This window comes from Sceloporus occidentalis, unplaced genomic scaffold, assembly GCF_023333645.1.
Source record: "Sceloporus occidentalis isolate IW3139 unplaced genomic scaffold, rSceOcc1.0.p SCAF_161, whole genome shotgun sequence".
NCBI classification, from domain to species: domain Eukaryota; kingdom Metazoa; phylum Chordata; class Lepidosauria; order Squamata; family Phrynosomatidae; genus Sceloporus; species Sceloporus occidentalis.
Window position 1 is genome coordinate 136318 of NW_028317141.1, and position 12547 is coordinate 148864.

At 45.9% G+C, this 12547-nt stretch overlaps 1 protein-coding gene across 1 annotated transcript in view; it reads left to right on the forward strand.

Annotated features, from left to right (window-relative positions):
- The window catches only part of LOC149279589 (enoyl-CoA hydratase, mitochondrial-like), a 34391-nt gene that overhangs the window by 3426 nt on the left and 18418 nt on the right, over nucleotides 1-12547 (forward strand). The window contains exon 5 of the mRNA XM_089500917.1: nucleotides 492-601. Coding sequence (XP_089357043.1) covers nucleotides 492-601 — 110 coding nt within the window. The remainder of the gene's footprint in view (nucleotides 1-491; nucleotides 602-12547) is intronic.

Sequence of the window (12547 nt, forward strand, 5' to 3'; positions counted from 1 at the left end):
GCGTGTGGGGCTAGCACCCTATAGGCAGTGGTGGGAGGAGCCATACACCCCCCCTTCCTCTTCAGACCCCCATCATGTGAGGAATGCGCTCCCATTGATTTCTATGAGAGCCCTTCCCTGCCACTGATTGGCTCATAATATTTTAATAAGCGTTCTTCTTTAGAGCTGGCGTCACATTGGACCGTCCCTTTTATATGTAAAACTACCTGATTTGGTGCGTTTTACATTCCCCCCCCACTCGTTCCCTCAAAAGACTACAAATAATGAAACAGTACCTTTATACGGGCTTTTCTGACTAAGTGGTACACTTTGCACTATACATTGTGCTGGCCAAACTGCCAGCATATGTATAGACTATAAATTCCCGTGGTTTAAAGGTTTTTATCTTGGTCGGGGGGAAGACCACACGCCGAAAACATGAGAAAACCAGGCTGTTTCTTGCTGGCGCTTTGGGTGGGAGTCTGACCCCTTTCTGCCCCCCCCCCCCGCAGGCTTCGGTGGGACGCAAAGACTGGCGCGGGAGGTGGGCAAGTCCCTTGCAATGGAAATGATCCTCACTGGAGATTGCATCGCGGCCCAGGAAGCAAAAGAAGCTGGTATGGCAATATGGGGTCTTAGCTGTGTTTGGACATATTAATTATTATTTTAAAATTAATATTTTTGTATTTTATTATTTTTTCTTTATTTTTTTAATTTTTATTAATTTACATTTCTTTTTGTATTTCTATTTATTCATGATGGGTTTTTTTTTTTGTCATTGTTGAAATAATCCGTTTTAATTTAAAATGTTACATCATTGGCAGATTTTTTTTACCATTAGCGATTGTCAAGTGACTCAAACCCTGGCAATGATAGGCTGTTGCCGTAGAACAAGCCTTCAGAGGAAAGGAATAGAATGTCAGATGTGGTTTTTAAATAAATATATATATACACAGAATGTAAAGCAGGTTGCTTCGATATGATGTCATCGCAGGACTTGGAGGTAGAGCTGGAAGATCACTATAGGGCTCTGCAGTGGTATACAGAACAAGCATATTGGGGAACTGCGAAAGAATGTTCTCCAGAGGGCTATGACTTCGGTGGCCTGGGATTATTATGGGATAGTCTTCAGGAGGATCTGGACTTCGGAAGTACAGCGGAGTGGCGGATTGAGGACATCCGGGATTTCAGGGAGTGGGACCTCCCAGATGCACTAGGATTTAAAGGTGATTTAGACTTTTTAATTATACAGGAGTGGGAACTGGAAAAGGCATATAAAAAACTGTTCGACCGCATTCAACAGAATGCCCCAGTGTCCAGGGATTTTGTGCATGTCATTGAGTGGTCATCTGAAGATGTTGACCCCGGCGGGGTGGATGGGACTGCGGTCTCCGCCCCTGAGTCACAGGGATACTGGGCAGCTAATCCAGATCCAATACCGGAGCTATGTGACTTTACACCACAACCGGATCCAAAGATTGTGGATCTAATTGGTTTTACATCTGAGGATGTTGGTCAGGGACGGCTTGCAATTGGCTTTCCTTCCCAGGGAAAGGAAGAAAGTTTTCTGGGGGTAGTGGATGGGACTGCGGTCTCCACTAGCACCCACCCAGCTGAAGAGCTGGCAACAGGGCAGAGCGCTGCTGGCTTCTGCCCCACACCTTCAATGGCTATAGGGATCCAGGGAGATGCGGCAGCCGGCCCATCTCCCCAGCGGCAGCTCACATGTCCGGGAGCGGAGGAACCGGTCCTCCCTCCCCAGCGGCAGGCCGACCCACAAGATTCCCTAACCCCAGCTGAAGTGCTGGCAACCGGACAGAGCATCGCTGGCCTCTGCCCAGCACCTACCAAAGCTGCAGGAATTCAGGGAGATACAGCGGCCGACCCGCCTCACCAGCAGAAGCAGGGAGGTGGAACAGCCGGTCCATCTCCCCAGCGGCAGAACCTAATTCCGGGACTGGATCAACCTGACCTCCCTCCTCAACGGCAGCAGGAGCACCAGGGAGGGGATGCAGGAGGCATCCCTCCCCAGCGGTACCCAGGAGATGGCGAAGCCGGCCCATCTCCCCAGCAGCAGCAGGAGCACCAATTTTGGGAGGGCATTGATGGGCCAAATAAACTGACTGACTACAGAGTCAACCCGTTTGGGGTCTCGTCCTGTGTCAGTCCAATTCGAAGGGGGGAGAATTGGACTGACGGAAGCCTCCATCACTGGGACCACTGGAGAAGCCTGACTGCCAGCCTCCTCCCTATTGACTATGGGCCCTGGGTTTGTAAAGGCTTCTGTGGCTACCCCCAGCAGTATCATCTCATCACTGGCTGAGGGGATTATCTCCAGCAGACAGCCAGGATCTGCCACCAGGGAGTGACCACCATTGTTTCAGTTTAATGTTATATAAATCAGTCTACCCCCCTATTGTATTGTTAATCCCGTTACTGCCCCTGTTGTCTCTGGGAGGTAGATTAAGGGGCGGTTTGTGTCCCAATATCTTGTTTTATGTTAATGTGTGTTTTGCTGGATATATCCAGTCCTGTGTGTGAGAAATAAATCAGTCTTCGTTTGGTTTTACCCTACACTGAGTCTCGGCTAGTGACCGGGGAACCGGGGAAAGTGTGCTCTGCTCTGGTAAGTCTTGGGGGCAGAGGTAAAACGCATCGTGTGGACGGTCACCGGCTGCGGCGATGCGGGTAACCAACCTCTGCTGCCGGCACCCCCCCCCATGGAAAGTGCTGGCAGGGGAGGCTGTCAGCGTATCAGACGGTAGGATGCAGGTCCCCTGCACCGCTGCGGGGGATCTGTATCCTAAACCTAAACCTGCTACCTGCTGACATGCAGTCCCGGGTGTCGGGCGCTAGACCCCGAATATAGGCCGCACCCCAACTTTAAAGACTTAAAGTGGGGGGGAAAAGTGCGGCCTATGTTCGAGCCAATACGGTATATATATATATATATATATATATATATATATATATATATATATATATATGCATATATATGCAACACGTGTAAAGCAGTGGAATGCAGACATTGACCAGAAGGGGGCAATGTAATGTCATCTAAAGAACGAGAGAGCAATAAACGGCTCTGCATGGTGGGAAAAGTTCCTCAATTAGTCACGTTTTTACTGAGAAAGAGACCTCCGAGGTTCCATAAGTTTATACGAATCTCTATCTTATTCTGTTTCGGCTCAATATCACCGTTGTTGGCAGATGACAACAACTAGTAGGACTGAGTGACTCTGAGCTGAGTTTACAGGGTTAATTGACCCCCCTCCCTCTATTTTGTTGAGTCCTACCCCCCTCTTCTTTTCATTAGCTCAGCCTTTTAACTTCTCTGCCTTTTTTTTGGGGGGGGGGGCTTATACCTTTAAAGGGCAAATCAGATTATTCAATGCCTATTATACCCCTTGTTGGGGCGGAATTAATCCCGCTTGTTATCTCTTTGTGCGAGGGCTAATGGGCCATTATAGTTTGGTGAATAAACAGGACAGGCGCTTGAAAATCCCCCTTTTCCTTTCAGGACGGACGACGCCCCGGTTTATTAATATGATAACTTACCTTCATGGGCATGATGGGCCCTCCCCAAACAACCAATCACATCTGCTGCTGAAGGCTCCTGACTTAAAGATTTACTACCGCACATGCACAAGATGATTAATACCAATACAACCTCCCAGGTGTCCCTGTTCAGCTTGTCCAGTCCCTCACCCAAATGCCTGAGCCCCTCTTTCCTCCCATGATGTCCCTCTTTCTAGGAGCTCAGGATGGTTTCTGAGTCTATCAGAATCTGATGACGGATCAGACCCATCCAGGACTCAGACCTTAATCAGGATTCAGTAGCCATATGTCATTCTCTACCACCTCTGCAGGAAGGCTGTTCCATTTATCTACCACCTCCGTAAAGTAAGATTCCATCTAAGTCTCTGACCCTCTAGTTTAAGATTATGGCCTTGTGTTCTAACATCTCTCCTCGTTTTAAATAAACTTGGGGTGTATAACAGCTGTCTGTTCTTGGTGAGGTTCTCAACCTTGTTTTCTATGGTATTTCACCCTTCAGGGGTCTTTTTGGGGCTCAACCCAAGTGAAAAGCTGAGTCCGGACGTGGACCTCCTTGTTCACTTGTGACTAGAGGGATACCAACCGGACCCGACTGACAAGGCCCATAAAAGTTAAAACATACATGTGAGGTTGTTGGTTCCATTTCCAGTCCTGAGGAAGGATCAGACTGATATGTCGATGGAGGTTCTTCTTCTGCAATGGCACGAGATGTAACTTGTAATGTAACTTGAGACGCCCCCAAGCGGGGGACTCGCCGTAAAATAGGCTGTCCGTTGTTGGTGGGCATTGCAAGCTTGTGTATGCTCCATACAGAAAGCACAGGAACCAGTGGCGTCTCCAGCTTTCATATTTAGAGGGGGCACATGGGGGGCCAGGGACCAAAGTAGGGGGGCCAATTATAAAACGGTACATATACACTATATATATATATATATATATATATATATATATATATATACACACACACACGTTAGACGTGCATTTTTAACTACATAATATGCACTTATCTCTTTGAAGTTAGCCCCTGCTGCCGATATATAGAAATATTACACCCTGCTTCTGATATATATTAATATTAACCCCTGCTGGGGATATATGTTGATATTAGCCCCTGCTGCGGATATATACTTATATTATACCCTGCTGCTGATATACATAAAAATTATACCCTGCTGCTGATATATATATAAATATTTGACCCTGCTACCAGTATATATTAATATTAGCCCCTACTGCCAATATATATTATTAGTCCCTGCAGCCAATATATATAATTAGCCCCTGCAGCCAATATATATTAATATTAACCCCTGCTGCCGATATGAATATAAATACTAGACCCTGCTGCCAATATATGTTAATATTAGCTCCTGCTGCCAATATATGTTAATATTAGCTCCTGCTGCCAATTTATATTAGCCCCTGCTGCCAATATATATATTAATATTAGCCCCTGCTGCTGGTATATATTAATATTAGCCCCTGCTGCTGGTATATATTAATATTGGACCCTGCTGCCGATATATATAGTATTGGTCCCTGCTTCCTATATATATTAATATTAGCCCCTGCAGCCAATATATATATTAATATTAGACCCTGTTGCCAATATATAAATATTAGCCCCTGCTGCCAAAACATATATAAATATTTGCCCCTGCTGCCAATATATTTTATAGTGAAAAAATATCCAAGCATTTCCTTGGGCCCCGCTCAACGCTTCTTTGCATGCAATCACTCCCTCCGCTACCACAACAAAAAAAAGAAATATTTCCCACACTGACTGCAGATCAGGGGAAGACAGTGAGAGTCAGTGCAGTGTTCCCTCCTGACTGCACCGTGACATTGAGAGGTCCTCTCCCCTGTAATCATCCCCAGAGTCCCTTTATCCCCTCATTCACTAAACCACACCGCTCTTTTACTTACACCCTGTAGTTCAGGTATAGATCAAATAAACAACACATGGAAACAGCACATGCAACTAAATGAGATATAAAAAAAACAACTTGTATTTGCAGGTATACATAAATAATGTATGGAAACATAGCATTGCAGGTATAAACCAACAGAACACACAAACCCAGCATTGCAGGTATAGATCAACTGGAAATCACATGTACACTCAGCACTGAAGGTATAGATCAAATAAACAACACATGGAAACAGCACTCCAGGTATTGATCAACTGAATAAGACATACAAATCCTATATTTGCAGGTAAACATTAATAATGTATGGAAATATAGCCGATACAGATGAACAGAATGACACAAAACCCAGCTTTGCAGGTATATATCAATTGGAAATTACATATAAACTCTGCATTAAAGGTATAGATAAAACACCCTAAATTACAGGCATAGATCACTGGTCACACACCCCAAAGCCAACCCTGGCGTCCACACTGCCCACATAAAACCCGACCAGCACCCAAATTACATATTGTGTCAACTTTGTCCCCAAACAGCTGAACGTACGCCAAGTTTGTCCCATAAACACCTCTCCCTCCTAATCTATCCTATCTACCCCCTCTCCCTCCCAATCTATCCTATCTACCCCCTCTCCCTCCCTATCTACCACTTCTGCCTCCCTATATACCTACTCTCCCTCCCAATCTATCCTATGTACCCCCCTCTCCCTCCCAATCTATCCTATCTACCCCCTCTCCCTCCCAATCTATCCCATCTACCCCCTCTCCCTCCCAATCTATCCCATCTACCCCCTCTCCCTCCCTATCTATCTCATCTACCCCATCTCCCTCCCAATCTATCCTATCTACCCCCATCTCCCTCCCTATCTATCATATCTATCCCATCTATCCCCTCTCCCTCCCAATCTATACCTATCTACCTCTTCTGACTCTCTAACCCCCTCCTAACTTTCTACCCCCCTTTGAAGTTCACTTACCTTGGGCTTGTCCAGCGGTGAGATCGCGAGGTCTCTGTATCCCTGGTTCTGCAGTGTGCGCGGCTTCACTGCCGGGCGCCGGATATGACGACATATACCGGCGCCCGGCTTGAAATGCCGGCACTGCGACCAAGGCAGAGGCCTCGCGGTCGCGGAGAAGAGTGAGAGGCGCCGAACGGTTGCTGAGAACTTAATCCTCAGCAACTGCTCGGCGCCTCTCTTTCTCTCCTCCGGGTCTATTAAAAAAAAAAAGCCGGCGTTTCAATTGGGGGGGCACACCGGGGGGCACAGCATGATGTTGGGGGGGCCATGGCCCCCTCTGGCCCCCCCCTGCCGACGCCACTGACAGGAACGCCGTGAAGAGGCTTAAATGCTGCTGACCCAAAATTAGAAAGGCGAAGAATCAAGATCTCCCTGGGTAAGTTTGATGGCTGTAGAAGTGGTGGCTCCTAAACAACAGATCTCCTGAGATTTTCACCCACTACCGAGTTTACAGAGAATGGAGCCCATGAAACATTCAGAGAGAGTCAGGTCGATGGGTGAAAACACCTTGCTAGTTATAGAGGTCAGCGGAGAATGGCTACAAAAGGGCCAAAAACACTCAAATAAGGCTCTTTACCACAATGGTGAACAGAAGGCCATTGGTGAATGCCCAACACATTGACCCTTTGAAGCCAACGCAACAGATCTACACCATGGTTTCCATTTCTGTCCCCTAAGAACTAGACAGGTTTACCTAACAAGGTTAGACTGCTCAATATATGGGTCCTGGAAAAAATACTAGCTGAGACCTCCGTAGCTGGTAAGCACATCCTTAGAAGAACCTCCAACTAACATTAGGGTGTGTTGCAAAATCTCCCGGCATGTAGTCGGATAGTTACATGGACAATCTCTGTCTTTTATTACAAAACAAGCCACCCTTGAACATCAAGACTGTTGATGAGGACCATTATCATACACCTGTGCTAAACAATAGAAACACTCTGTCTAAATCACCCTGATGGAACGCCCTGACTAATGAAAGCCTATGGTGGGACGGACTTCATTAGCATTACCATAATGAATTGTCTTGGCAGGGTGTATGAGTCCTTCATAAACGTTAAGATGTTGAAGGACAATCCAGTAGAAGTATTTCTGAAGAGTTTGGTTACCAAGGTTATCTTTAATTATCATCAGCAGTGACAAATACATTCTCTATGGTTCCACCGTTCAATCGTCTGGGTGACATATGTGACAATTCCCCCCCCCCCAAAGATTTCTTCTGTTCTTCTGAAGAACCATGAAACGGTTAACCCTGAAAGTGTTTGAAATTCTACCAAAGTTCCAACATTCCATCTCAATCCTAAACTTCATTCTCCCTCATAAGAAGGACAAAGTGAGCAACGGCCTCCAAAGTTTGACGAGAAGTCACAATACCTTGGCCTGTGCATACAAAGACACAGCCCATCGTTCTTGTTGGCTTTCTGACGAGGACCATGCAGGATATGATTAAAAGGGGTAAGAATTCATGTTGTCACTCTACTAAACTCCATCGCGCCCTCCCTCCATTCTTCACGCCGCTTCTCAAACCCAGAGACTAATTGATTTTTTTTGTCGATGAATATTGCTCCCTAGGTGCTTTTATTTACCCCCTCTTCATCTTCTGAGAAGAAGAAGGTCCTCTTTTATATTCAAGACAATTGGGGAGAAAGAAGAAGAAAAAAACACATTGAAATCTCTACACAAAACTTCCCCTCTTAAAGGAAAAGTTACCAGCCAAAGGTCAAAATAATAAATGTATAGCCAAATTGAAGCCTTCGTGGACTACAAAAGAGGCAAAACTAATTTGAAAAAAGCTGATGCCAAGACAGATCAGCGTGTGATTGGAAGACAAAAATGGGTATTCAGAGGAGCAGACAGAGAGGGCTTCTCTTCAACCGTCGCCCCCCTGTTCCTCCCTACCTCTTGACGCTCCATTCCTAAACCTTTACAGCTGCCCCGGCTCCGCGCTCGATTCAAGGACCTCATTTACTTAAATTATAACCTCATCACGAAGAAAGAGGGGGTTGATGACGGGACGGCGTTGAATTTCTTATGCTTTTGCGGCAGCTGCTATGGGTTTTTTTCTCCTCCTTCCATAAAGGCTGTAATTTTTTTATTTGCTGACTCAAAATCGTGGGGTCTGTTCTGAGAGCGATCCAGCATTTTAATAATACTAAACATCTCAGTCTGGCCACCTGGTAGACCTCTGGCCAACAGCACCCAGTACTCACCAGATCTGCCGTAAGATGGCGGGTCTGGTGCTGAAGTGTGCAGCTGCCAGCTAGATATGTCTGGCCGAGCTCTACATCTCTTGTCATCCCTAGTCAAGCCCTGAGCTGTCCTCACTGGCCGACAGTTGTAAAATTAATTGAGGTCTATGCTATGTTGCACCAAAGAGCTCAAACGTGGCCACCTCTCAAGGCGCTGCAGTAAGGTACACGGGTGGCAACACCTCCAGCCAGACATTGCTGTGGTAGGCCTCTGCCATTAAAAAAGCATTAGAGTGCGTTAGAGTGTATGGGGTGTCTTTGTACAGTGTTAGAGTGTGGGTTAGAGTGTATGGGGTGTCAGTATATAGTGTTAGACTGAGTGGAGTCTCTTTGTATAGTGTTAGAGTGTGCGTTAGAGTGTATGGGGTGTCTTTGTACAGTGTTAGAGTGTGGGTTAGAGTGTATGTAGTGTCAGTATATAGTGTTAGACTGAGTGGAGTCTCTTTGTACAGTGTTAGAGTGTGCGTTAGAGTGTATGGGGTGTCAGTATATAGTGTTAGACTGAGTGGAGTGTCTTTGCACAGTGTTCGAGTGTGGGTTAAATTGTATGGGGTGTCAGTATATAGTGTATATGAGTGGAGTGTCTTTGTACAGTGTTCGAGTGTGGGTTAAATTGTATGGGGTGTCAGTATATAGTGTTAAACTGAGTGTAGTCTCTTTGTACAATGTTAGAGTGTGCGTCAGGTCACATTATTTGAGGGCAGAGCAAATATCCTTGTTTATTGCACACAGTGCTTCTTATGCCAAAAACACAACTACGACAGAACAGGGAAGCGGTTTCCTGTGTCTCTTTCTGCTTGTATAACAACGCCGTCACATAAAAGGGTCGGACCTTGAAGTGATCTGTCCCTAATCTCACGTGCTACAGTTCTGTAAACCCATATTAAAATAAGATTTATTATTATTATGTATGAGAAATCCACCTTCGAGTATACCATGGGAGCAGTCATCTAAACTTCCTGCTCGATTATTCATTCCCCTTGGGTGTAGCCTCCCTTGGGGTTGTCGCTGTTGTTTGAGCTTGCACTTTAATATAAGAAAACAAAAACATAATACGGATGAGTAAACGTGTATTTTTCTTTATTATGTTTCTGGTCATTTTTTTCGAAGTGAGGCTTTTACATGCAGATGTTTCAGGCAGAGTAGTAGTAGTGCGGGTTGACAGGGAACCCTTTAAATTGATGTGGAGTCAACTGCAATGCGTGTTGAGGAGTAAATGCTTAAGTCAACTCTGAACATTGACTGGAGTCACACATTTTTAACTCATCTCCTCTGCAAAATGAAAATGGGCCAGTTACAACTGGACTGGAGAGCTCAATAGCCCATTAGGGGGATCTGCTAGGCCACTGGTTGAATGGAACCCAGCTAAACAAGAATGCTTTATCCAGGTACAATTATTTAACAATCCGGACCACAGTACCTTAAAAATGAATCCCTCTGGACAACTGAGTTGCTCGTACCACAGAGCCTTGTACATCACCAGCATGAGGAGGCAAGCCAGAAACACCATGGTGATTAGGATTAGCCCAGTGAGCTGGAGGACAACATGGAGACAACATGACATCATCATTATTACTAGACTTGGGCACCAGGGGGCTCTTCGTGTTCGTCTTCGGGGGGAAAAAAATCTTCGTATTCCGCGAATATTCGCCCGTTCCGGTCTTCTCTTCGGGCGAATATTCGCGGACATTCTTCGTGCTCGTTTAATCTTCGTTTCCCTCCCGGTTGCCTAGCAGGGGTTAATACGGGGTTAACAACACATCGGGGCAGCAGCAGCACTTCATTCGTTGATGGCAGGCGAGCCCCCTGCCGAAACGACCAATAGAGTTGCACACACGTACTGAGGTGTACAGTACACAAAATGACCTAGAGACAAATGCTCCAAGGAACTTGGCCTCCGTTTATCATACACAGTCACACATCTATAGATGTTTAATAAAAGAATAGGGATTATTTTAGATTTTTAAATTGATTTTGGACCACTTGTAATACATGCCTAACATTTGCTACCTATTTACAATGGCATACTTTGCAACAACCCAACTTTTACTGGACAGGACTGGAAAAAAGCAGGACTGTCCACCAAAATCTTGGGTGTGTTGGCAGGTATGCGGATGGAAAAATGAACTAAAAAATAGCTTAGGGTTAATGTACGGTTATGTTTAAGATTAGTAGCAGTGCACTGGTTTGGTTAAAGATGTATTATGTCTAAATAATAATAGAATTTTAATGGGTTTTAAAAAAAAAATTAGGGGTTTATTTAAATGTATTTTAAAGTTAGATTTATTATTTAGTACTTCATTTTATTTATTTAATGTTTATACTAGCGTTACCTACCGAGCTATAACTACCTACGTGTATTTGCATACCTAGTTTAGCTAAATTAGATGGGACAGGACTGGAAAAAAAGCAGGACTGTCCCTGAAAAAGTTGGGTCTGTTGGCAGGTATGTGGATGGAAAAATGTTATAGGGTGAAGTGTGAGTTATAGCGTTAATGTAATGCTATTAGTGAGTGAAGGCCAGGGCAAATAACAAAAGGAAAGGTCCTTGTGATTTGTGCATTGTACGTGTGTGTTATGTGTTATGTTACTGTGTGTTATATGTGTTATGTGTGTTATGTCACTGTGTTATATGTGTTATGTCACTGTGTTATATGTGTTATGTGTTATGTCACTGTGTTATATGTGTTATGTCACTGTGTTATTTGTGTGTCATGATCCCGGCCGGAGTACGGTCCGGGGGGATTCCCCGCGTCGCGCTCCCGTGCGGAGTGCGTCGCCCGAGTACCCGCGGCATCACAGCCCTGTCCGAGACGCGTCGCCCAGGTGCTCGTGGCGTCGCGCTCTGGTGCGGAGTGCATCTCCCGAGTACCCCCGAGTGGCGGGTACTCGGTACTTACCCCTCCCGGGACGATCCAGCCACACAGCGTCCTCATACGCGGCGGTTCACAAGAATGGCGGTTCATAAGACACGCCCCCCTGCCGAACTCTTACCCCTCTGGAGGAGAAGCAACGTCCATTGGACGTCATCAGGGTTGGGGGCGGGATCTAGAAGGGCGGCAGGTTTAAAACCAGAGCACTGATGCCGGTTCAGTGCTCAGTTGTTTTTACAACTAGCTGTAGTACTTACCTGGCGTATATTTGTTTCTTCATGTTGATTCCTGTTACTGACCTTGGCTTGATTCCTGACCACGTTAACCTCTCAGCTCCTGACCCGGATTGTTTGACCATTCTCTGCCTGCTGCCTGTTACCGACCTTGGCTTGATTCCTGACTACGTTAACCTCTCAGCTCCTGACCCGGATTGTTTGACCATTCTCTGCCTGCTGCCGGTTACCGACCTTGGCTTGATTCCTGACTACGTTAACCTCTCAGTTCCTGACCCAGCTTGCTTGACCATTCTCTGCCTGCTACCTGGTACCGAACTCGGCTTGATTCCTGACCATGTTACCTTCTCTGCTCCTGACCTGGATTATCTGACCATTAAGAGACTGATCCATTTGTATCCTGCATCCTGGTTTCCACACCTATGCAAACGTAACATTGTGTTATTGTGTGTGTTATGTTTGGTTGGTTGTGTATCAGACGGAAAAAATGAAATGGAAAAGGAAATGGAAAAGGCGAATGAGTGGGCAATTGGCGACCCACTCCCCTGTTTCACCCCAGAGCAAAGCATCCAAACACTGTCAGTCTTAGACGTTTGGCAGCGGACTTCCAGAGCTCAGACACTAGGCCCTAGCGTAAGCTGGCCACTCCGGCGGAGGTAGCAGGCGTTGCCACACCGCAGACAGAGGCAGCCGGGGGGGAGAAACT